Source organism: Schistocerca serialis, chromosome 7, assembly GCF_023864345.2.
Source record: "Schistocerca serialis cubense isolate TAMUIC-IGC-003099 chromosome 7, iqSchSeri2.2, whole genome shotgun sequence".
NCBI lineage: Eukaryota > Metazoa > Arthropoda > Insecta > Orthoptera > Acrididae > Schistocerca > Schistocerca serialis.
This window is the reverse complement of record NC_064644.1, coordinates 109,382,178-109,392,983: the sequence shown is the minus strand read 5'-3', so window position 1 is coordinate 109,392,983 and position 10,806 is coordinate 109,382,178. Positions and strand designations below refer to the sequence as shown.

Below are 10,806 nucleotides of genomic sequence, written 5' to 3'. Positions count from 1 at the left end.
CTGGGTTGGTAGGCGGCGTCGTACTTCCTTCTAAAATAATCGACGTTTCGACCACTCTGCTGGGATCTTCTTCAGGTTGTTTCGGCGTCCACTATTGCTAGAACAATACTATGCTGTTTTCTTCTTCAGGATGTTTCGGTGTCCACTAGTGCTAGAACACAGTGTTCTAGCAATAGTGGACACCAAAACATCCTGAAGACGATGCCAGCAGAGGGATAGAAACTTCTATTATTTTAGAAAGAAATATGATGCGGCCTAACAACCAAGAAGATTTTAACGTTAGTGGCAACGGCTACGAAAGCCTGCAGACTTACACAAAATATTTACTTTTATCAGAAATTTATGAGTCAATATTTGTTGATTAATATTTCAATTTCATAGTAAATATGACATTCCAATAAAAGTTTAAAAAAGTTGCTAGCGACCTCAGAATTACAAGGCTAGAACGCTTACGTACACAGCTACAGGAAGCTGTGTTAAGAAGCTCGAAATTTTGTGCACTTTATGAGAGCTCGCACCTTCAGCTCCCAAAGTCGGTAATTTGTATTGTTTTTGGAAAGTGTATCGTACTGTTTTAGGTAATTGTTACTGGGACACGGGCTCACAAATGTTGTAAGTACGAAGAAAATTGAAGAGGTCGAGTCTGTAACATCTCCGTGTGAGACCACATAGGTCAGCTGGACAAGCACGAACGAAGTGAACGGCTTTGGTTTTCTTGAAACTATGCACGTTTATGTTCATCGAGGCTTCCTGTAAACCCGTTACGGTAAATGCTGCGATGTTTGCTTCAAAAAAGACACTGCCAGTTTCGTCCCCCATCCTCAAAATGGCTCTGAGCACTATGGGACTTAACATTTGAGGTCATCAGTCCCCTAGAACTTAGAACGACTTAAACCTAACTAACCTAAGGACATCACACACATCCATGCCCGAGGCAGAATTCGAACCTGCGACCGTAGCGGTCGCACGGTTCCAGACTGGAGTGCCTAGAACCGCTCGGCCACACCGGCCGGCGTTCCCCATCCTCGTCTAGTGCAATCTGTGAGGACATGATCGTCTGTGAGACATTAAGTGGTGCTCTTACTTCTGTGGCCGGGCGGTTCTAGGCGCTTCAGTCTGGAACCGCGCGACCGCTACGGTCGCAGGTTCGAATCCTGCCCCGGGCATGGATGTGTGTGATGTCCTTAGGTTAGTTAGGTTTAAGTAGTTCTAAGTTCTAGGGGACTGACGACCTCAGATGTTAAGTCCCATAGTGCTCAGAGCCATTTGAACCTTTGTATTGTACTGTATTTGCACCGGGGAACGACGGAGAGGCTCCGTCCCCGCCGCACCCGCAGTGGTCCACAACCCCACGACGACTACCGCAGTCCACTTCACCCCACCGCCGCCCCACACGGAACCCAGGGCTATTGTGCGGTTCGGGCCCCGGTAGACCCCCTAGGGAGCGTCTCACACCAGACGAGTGTAACCCATATGTTTGCGTGGTAGAGTAATGGTGGTGTACGCGTACGTGGAGAACTTGTTTGCGCGGCAATCGCCGACACAGTGTAACTGAGGCAGAATAAAGGGAACCAGCCCGCATTCGCCGAGGCAGATGGAAAACCGCCTAAAAACCATCCACAGACTGGCCGGTTGACGGGCCTCGCAACAAATCCGCCGGGCGGATTCGTGCCGGGGACCAGGCGCTCCTTCCCGCCCGGAAAGACGTGCGTTAGACCGCAGGGCTAACCTTACTTGTGTGAGACGCCAGAGACCGCCTCCAGCGCCGGTGTGTCGTCGGCGGCAGCGTGTGGTGACGGGCTCGTGCTGTGTGTTGCAGGTGGTGTCGCTGGCCGCCTGCCTGACGGCGCCGTCCCAGACCAGCGCGATGCACTCCTCCAGGCCAGGCGGCGGCGGAGGCGGCCGGCGGTCGCAGCGCTCCAGGGACCACCACGCGCTGTGAGTACCGCCCCCTCCTTCATACACTAAATAAACACACTCACCTTCAGGTGCCTACAGCTCCACCCGTGCCGCGCGGGATTAGCCGAGCGGTCTCAGGCGCTGCAGTCATGGACTGTGCGACTGGTCCCGGCGGAGGTTCGACTCCTCCCTCGGGCAGGGGGGTGTGTCTTTGTCCTTAGGATAATTTAGGTTAAGTAGTGTGTAAGCTTTGGGACTGATGACCTTAGCAGTTAAGTCCCATAAGATTTCACACATATTTGAACATTTTGAACTCCACCCACCGACACATGCAACTGTCGGCACCTTCACTATATAAGGTTCACCCTGTGGGACCAGGCAAGTTTCTAAATCCGAATTATCAGACCCCCTCTGACTCTCTCTAAGACCCAGCAGCACATGATCGGTGAACTACACGGAAATCGACGCTGGAAGATTCACAAAAATAAATAAAGTTAGTCAAACACCTTTACCGTTCACTTACGAGGGCGCTCAATAAGTAATGTAAAACCTCCAGAATGAGATGTTCACTCTGCAGCGGAGTGTGCGCTGATATGAAACTTCCTGGCAGATTAAAACTGTGTGCCGGACCGAGAGTCGAACTCGGGACCTTTGCCTTATTCTGGAAACATCCCCTAGGCTGTGGCTAAGCCATGTCTCCGCAATATCCTTTCTTTCAGGAGTGCTAGTTCTGCAAGGTTCGCAGGAGACCTTCTATAAAGTTTGGAAGGTAGGAGACGAGGTACTGGCAGAAGTAAAGCTGTGAGGACGGGGCCTGAGTCGTGCTTGGGTAGCTCAGTTGGTAGAACACTTGCCCGCGAAAGGCAAAGGTCCCGAGTTCGAGTCTCGGTCCGGCACACAGTTTTAATCTGCCAGGAAGTTTGAATGCAAAACCTCTCTTTCTGAAAGATTCCAATATAGATATTATTCCCCGGTCTTTTAGATACACAGTCCTATTTTTCATAATAGCTGGTCTACATACACCGGTTAACAGGTCACGAATCATATCCTAAACATATCAACTGACTGAGATGAGGAAACACACCAGTTTGTGGATACAGAGAAGTAGTTTCCACTGATCATGTGGTTTTAGGTTAGCCATTTTCAGGAATATTTTAAACATATTGTTCGACTGTAGTCCACCCGCCAGGATAGCCGAGAGCGCTAACGCGCTGCTTTCTGGACTCGGGTGGGCGCGCCGGCCTCAGATCAAATCCGCCCGGCGGATTAACGACGACGGCCGTTGTGCCGGCCAGCCTGGATGTGGTTTTTAGGCGGTTTTACACATCCTGCTCGGTGAATGCCGGGCTGGTCCCCACGGTCCCGCCTCAGTTACACGACTCACAGGCATTTGAAACACATTCACACTATTTCACGATCTCCGCTCGACGCAGATAGCTGGGGTGCACTAATTCCGTCCTGGGGGGTACGGGGTGGTGGCAGAAAGGGCATCCGGCCACCCCTTAAAATTAACATGCCAAATCCGGTCAACCATGGCCGACCCTGCGTAACTGCGGGACAAGGCGCAAGCGATAGAATAGTTCGACTGTAGTCTACGAAGGCGAGTTGAAAAATAATGCCTCCCAATTTTTATATAAATTCTGGTAAAGCTTTTTAAACAAAAAATTTTAACGTTCTATACCTTTATTCTTCATGGTTACATATTCATTTTTCAACATTCTTATCCTGGCGATGAACACAATACTCCCACCGAGAGACTACTTTGGTGATATCGTCACTGTACAGTGTTTTACTTTCTTGACGGAGCCAGAATCTCACCGCTGCCTGCACTGCTTCATCGCTTTCAGAGTGAAGTCCTCGAAGTGTTCTGGAAACAGATGAAAACCAGATGAGGTCCAGTAGAGACAGTACGGAGGATGACAGACGACAGAATCCAAGGAGGCGGGCTGTTACAGATGTCTCAGTGCCAGTGTGTGGTGTGGCATTGTCGTGCTGAAGGAGAGGCTGCGCCATGTGTGGACCAACTCTTCAAATCAGAAACTCGATTACACACCGGCATACTTACGCTATGCACCGCCATATTGCCTGATACTGTTCGGACTCCTCTAGCAGCAGAGGGTTGAAACTTGCGTCAGGGAAGCAGGAAACTCGACCAAGCAATAACCATGAATTGTAATTACACCTCAGCCGACATTAAGAACACAACAAAAAATTTGGAGCCATTACTTTCCAGCACGCCCTCATATAAACAATCGTAGAAGATACTGAGGCACGGTTTAAAGTTAATAACATTACAAATCACGTTTCAAAGAACCAGCTGCTCCACTTTCAGCCCTTAGGATCGCAGGGACACTTGTAAAACCCACCAGATATTTAAGTATCCAGTGCACCAATTACGGATAACAAGGCATTTTCCTTCTATAGCACTAACATGTTAAGTGCGACTAAAATTTCAAACTGCACTGTCAAATAAAATAGTAAGATTATTTGCATAAAGTAGGCCAGCCACATAAGAATGTGTAGACTCGAGCGTTGTCGAGGTACACATGTGCCAGTGGGGACCATGTAGAACAGTACAACAATAATGGATTTAGATGTAGGATAAGATAGCCCTTGGCAAACTTAGGGCACTTCTAAGGTAGCCAGTAACCATAACTTTCTTCTTTTCATTTTGGTCATCTGGTTCAGCATTATTTTACATTCTCATACTCTGCAACTTTCTTCTCTCTTCTGTCCATCATGTTTTTCTCTGGGTCTAATTCTGTCCTTGAAATTTATGACAACCTTAATTTTCGAGCTGAAAGTCACCCTGTAATTATAATAATTAAAATAGTAGGCATTACAGATCTGGACTATTAAGACGAGTTATTGTGCCTTATCTTCGAGGCTTCTGTGATGTTATCTTCCATGAAGACGACCTACCACAATTCAGAGCCTGTGTGACTGGTGCCCTGGCCACCACATTCTTCTGACTTCTCTATCAGTGAAACCATGTAGTTGTGGACTGCTGAGAGACTGGCATGACACCACGATTGATGACCTCTAGCGAAGAGTTAAAACAGCAGCGACTGACTACATATGTCTGACATCCCAGTTCAGTTGGACTCAGTGCCCAGTCAGATTAAACTGCCAAACTTAGCACGTCTTTGAACCAAGTTTCTCATCTTGTTCACCTACAAATTCAAGTACGTATTATTCCTACTACACTACCCAGTCGTGTCACATTAATGTGACAACCTGTCAAAAGCCTCAATAACCACATTTTGCTGTGCCGACTGCTGCGAGATGTGTGCGAAGAGAGTCAGTGATGTTCTGGAAGGTACTGACAGAGAGCTGGAGCCAAGCCGACTCGAGTGCCGCGGTTTCCGTGCGCTAGGTGTCTCGGTTGAGGATCCACGGTGTGAACAGCCTGATTGAGGTGGTCCCGCAGGTTTTGGATTGGGTTTACATCTGGGGAGTTCTGTGGCCAGGGCAGTATGCTAAACATTTCCTGGTGCACTTCGAAACACGCATGTGCATTACGAACTGTGTGCATACACTACTAGCCAATAAAATTGCTACACCAAGTAGAAACGCAGATGATAAACGGGTATTCATTGGACAAATATATAATACTAGAACTGACAAGTGATTACATTTTCACGCAATTTGGGTGCATAGATCCTGACAAATAAGTACCCAGAACAACCACCTCTGGCCTTGATACGCCTGGGCTTGGATGGCGTGTACAGGTACAGCTACCCATGCAGCTTTAACGCGATATCACAGTTCATGAAGAGTAGTGACTGGCGTATTGTGACGAGGCAGTTGCTCGGCCACCATTGACCAGACGTTTTCAATTGGTGAGAGATCTGGAGAATGTACTGGCCAGGGCAGCAGTCAAACATTTTCTGTATCCCGAAACGCCCGCACAGGACCTACAACATGCGGTCGTGCATTATCCAGCTGAAATGTAGCGTTTCGCAGGGATCGAATGAAGGGTAGAACCACGGGTCGTAACACATCTGAAATGTAACGTCCACTGTTCAAAGTGCCGTCAATGCGAACAAGAGGTGACCGAGACGTGTAACCAATGGCACCCCATATCATCACGCCGGGCGATACGCCAGTATGGCGATGACGAATATACCCTTCCAATGTGCGTTCACCGCGATGCCGCCAAACACGGATGCGACCGTCATGATGCTGTAAACGGAACTGGATTCATCCGAAAAAATGAGGTTTTGCCATTCATGCACCCAGGTTCGTCGTTGAATACATCATCGCAGGCGCTCCTGTCTGTGAAGCAGCGTCAAGGCTAACCGCAGCCACGATCTCCGAGCTGATAGTCCGTCTTTCTGAAAACGACGTCGAACTGTTCGCGCAGATGGTTGTTGTCTTGCAAACGTCCCCATCTGTTGACTCAGGAATCGAGACGTGGCTGCACGATCCGTTACAGCCATGCGCATAAGATGCCTGTCATCTCGACTGCTAGTGATACGAGGCCGTTGGGATCCAGCCCGGCGTTCCGTATTACCCTCCTGAACCCACCGATTCCATATTCTGCTAACAGTCATTGGATCTTGACCAACGCGAGCACCCATGTCGCGATACGATAAACCGCAATCGCGATAGGCTACAATCCGATCTTTATCAAAGTCGGAAACGTGATGGTACGCATTTCTCCTCCTTACGCGAGGCATCACAACAACGTTTCACCAGCCAACGCCGGTCAACTGCTGTTTGTGTATGAGAACTCGGTTGGAAACTTTCCTCATGTCAGCACGTTGTAGGTGTCGCCACCGGCGCCAACATTGTGTGAATGCTCTGAAAAGCTACTAATCATTTACATATCACAGCATCATCTTCCTGTCGGTTAAATTTCGCATCTGTAGCACGTCATCTTGGTGGTGTAGCAGTTTTAATGGCCAGTAGTGTAGTTCGTTTTTCTTGTCCATGCTTTCTACTGTTGCAGTTTCAGTGGCCAGCAGTGTATTATGCTGTTCAGCACCTGCACATTCAGATTGCGTCCTGACGTTTGTGCGGTGCGTTGCAGGAGCGGTAGCGGCGGCGGCGGCGGAGGCCCGGAGGCGGACGTGGGGGCGGGGTGGCGGTCGGGCGGCCGGCTGACGACGCGCCAGCTGCAGACGCTGGTGAGCGAGGCGAGCGCCAACGGCGCCGGCGCCGTCGAGTGCTGCCCGTCGCGCGTCGACATGGTGGCGCCCGTCGGCGGCACCAACAAGGACGGCGACTACGTCGAGCTGTTCAACAGCGACGAGCACCAGCAGAGCTTCTTCGAGGTGTCGTGCGACGACAGCGTCGTCGACCGGCCGTGCATGTTCGTCGACCACCGGCTGCAGAACCAGTCCAAGTGCGTGCAGAAGTACTCGTACTCGTACGCGCTGGTGCGCGAGCCCCAGCAGAGCGGCTGGCGGCTGGACTACGTGCGCGTGCGCAGCGGCTGCAGCTGCGAGATCACGCCCCGCGCGCCGCCCCACGCCAACCCCCACCCCCACCCCCGAGGCAAGGCGCGTCGGCGCGACAAGAGCAAGCGCAGGCAGCGCACGCCGGACTGACCCGCGCCTCGTCTCCTCACGCCGGTTAATATTGTATCCGTCTCGGCCGTACCGAGGTGCTGCCGTTTCGTATGCGGGATGACCAAGACTGCGCAGTCTGTCGCGGATTGCGATCGCAGTTATCCTCAGTGACTCATTTCAGTGTCCTCGTTTGCGCTGTGTTCTACCGCTATTTCAGTGACGGAGATATTTATACACCCACTAATTTCAACCCCCCCCCCCCCCCCCCTCGTCACACGTGCGTCGTTTCCAGTACTCTGCATATTCTCCAGCCAACTGTACCGCAATTCTCTGCAAGTGCTCAAATCCAAAATGTTCACAACCTGAGAAAAATACAGTCCACGATCCAGAGGTAAAGTAGGCTCTTTAACGCACCTCCTGCAGAAATTTTAGTTCAGAAAAACCTCACAGATAAACGTATAGATGCACGAACATTAACACAATAAGACAGTATTGTTACAAAATTTTAAACAAACATCACCACGTCTGCTCGACTTTGATCAGCTACTATCCCGTTGAAAATTTACCAGAGACACATTATTTCAACGAAAATTCACTTACGTCCACAGCACCAGTATAATCTGACACATTCCCTTATCTGGCAGAAGAGAAGTAGTGTGTGTCGGTGTTTCGTCGCTAGACTATGTTTTTCGTTTCTCGTGTCTCTCGCAACATAACGACCAAGCTAACAGACTGAACATTTGCGTGGTTTCAGCATCGGAAAATAATGATAGCTTCCTTCCGATGGTGAAAAAATCCAACCTAACCTCAGTTGCAATCCATTATACGCGAATTCCAAAGTTCTTCTACGGAAAGAAGTATTTAACTTAATATACGACATAACCTCACGATGCATTCCGCGTTGTGCTTTAATTCCAATAGACGTCCGCTAGTAGTTTTGTGTAAATAGTGTCACTCTTCCTCAATAACACGCTTGCTGCAGAAGTATTAGGCACGCACTTTGAAAGATATGCAGCAGTATTTCTGAGTTTTTCTCTGTTACCACTACGTGTGTACCGGCCAGGAAAAAAGTGTTTGCCGCATATTGTGTTGTCGATTTCTAACGGACGCAAAGTAGCTTCGCCCTATCGATGTCTTTGGTTCAATGTTACCTCTGCATAATTGTGATTAACTGTGTGCACACACCCCCAGATCCTCTACAGGTTGCAGATTTGTGTCCAACACGTGTGGAAGTGTACGTAATGCAGACAGCTTGTGACTTCAAGAAGGAAAGATCTGTTACAGACGTGTGCTAAGCTCGCTACGGCCCAGACACCAGAACAGTCGGCAACGTCCTCCAGTAGTGTGTAATGTCAATGTATCATACTATACTGCATACACAGTCAAAGAGCGATGCTGGCTATACCAAATGTGTACACAAGTGTCCTCATATTACTATGTAAATAAAAGATCGTAATGGCACTCACTGTGTTCGTTTCTGAAAACTCATTTTCCTTACTAATCCGTTTCTCAGCTCTCAGAAACTAAAAATAACTGCTAGTTTGTTGAACTGGTCAGTTCCCATAGCTGATGATCTTTTTCACTGCACTGTAAGCCACAAACGCATCATTCAAATTAAAAACATACTCAGTGATTGCACTAATATGTATTAAAGACTTCTGGGTTTTCCTATATTATCTCTAAGTGTAAGATGGATTTTTTTACACGAGTACGTTATACAAAGTACTTATCGATGTTGATACATGAGCAACAATAATCACTGCTATACCGGCAGAAATTAAGCAACACTTTACGGAACAAGATACTGCAAGGGTACTTACAGTAACACTGACTTTAAATTTGTTGTTGATGCCACATGCACACAGATACAGGAACGAAAAGAAAATTGGAAACTGTGCTGTTCTCCTCGTTTAAATACGATACAGTCGGATGATTTAAGCTTATGAAACACTATAACATTACCAAGGGCATACCCAGAAAAGGACATGGGATTGCACCTGTCTCCTTTCACCTCACCCACCCCCCACCCCCCAAAAAAACTCTTCCTTTTGCTTGATACTCCTCCAAACAGACATCATAGCAATTCAACGTAAGTGTCAAGAAAGCTAGAACACGTAATGGATAGTCAGTAGCAGCAAGTTATCCAAAGCCCACTGGCATCTGCAAAGGTAGGTGGGGGGGGGGGGGCAATGGGAGGCGCAACAGAGAGTACTCCCCACATCCCCCAGCCTGGAATCTGCAGTACAGGGTCTTTATTCACTACAGAATTCTCAATTCTCACACACCTTTACATAAACGAATAAATAACCATTAATTTTATGGTATATAATAACTTGTTCCTTAATTTAATTTAATTCTTGTGGCATGTTATCGCAGAATGACCAATCAAAAAAATGGCAGTTGCATAGTCTTGCCCCTCTAACTGGATAAATTTCTGCAGATACCCATATCAGAGCCACTTGCCATGAAGTCTCAAAACTGTTTCGCCATTCACCGCAAACTAAACCGAGGGACCCCCACCTAGCTCAGATCCTGGGTATGCTCTTGAATATTACTGGGCTAATGTTAAACACATTTTAACTAAATACATCACGTTAAAGTTTAATGGATTATACAGGTTTGGCCGACAGACAGTTCTCCGATTGAACAGCATCTCCCAGAAGATTTATTTACATTTTCTGGTGATATGCTGAACACGTGAACCCGCACTCCACCCACACTTGCAGGTAAGAAAATAACTACATTCTAAATTATGTTAAGTGTATTCACTTGCGGAATCAGATAAATATAAAACCACACTACAGAAATGACAAAAAGTGTAATATTTGTAAGCACATCAACAGGAGGCAATAATTTAGAGCTTTGTGCTTTGGACGGAGTGAGAACCCCATATCAAACAGGAATATGCTCAGTACTTGACTTGCTTTTGGTCTGGGCACCATATTGGTTAGTAAACATTCTAGACACACTCGACTGGTGTTGATGAACGTAGTTCTTCTGCTTAACTTAATATCAGAGATGACGCACTGTGCCCTGGAGAGGCTGGATATTTCTTCGAGAAATTGCAAACAATTGTGAATGTATGGTACTAATGCTGTTGCTACTGGACCTAGAAAGGTGGGAACTGCTTACAGATTCACATCTCCTCCGTCATATCAAATAAGGAACCACAGGTGACTACAGCACCATGTAGGACTAATACTGCATCAAACGTTGTAGGAAAATTCTGGTAGAATATAAATACTTCCGAATTAACCATTTCAGATCTGAATTTTTTCCGTATGAAGGAAAATTTTTCTTTATTCTGTAATGCTCCCAGGTGATTTTTTAATGATTTTAGACGCAATATTTATGCTAAAATATGCAATCTGTTTCAAAATTATACAGTTTA

The 10,806-nt window shown here is 47.4% G+C and overlaps 1 protein-coding gene across 1 annotated transcript; it reads left to right on the top strand.

Moving 5' to 3' along the window:
* The first annotated feature begins 7,010 nt into the window (after positions 1–7,010).
* LOC126412282 (uncharacterized) lies at positions 7,011–8,876 on the top strand. The gene has a single exon (XM_050081793.1). It carries the CDS (start codon positions 7,092–7,094, stop codon positions 7,452–7,454), a length of 363 nt encoding a protein of 120 aa, XP_049937750.1. The 5' UTR covers positions 7,011–7,091; the 3' UTR covers positions 7,455–8,876.
* Positions 8,877–10,806: the final 1,930 nt, after the last annotated feature.

Coding starts and splice junctions, on each gene's coding strand:
- LOC126412282 (XM_050081793.1), top strand. CDS start 7,092: ATGGTGGCGCCCGTCGGCGGCACCAACAAGGACGGCGACTACGTCGAG.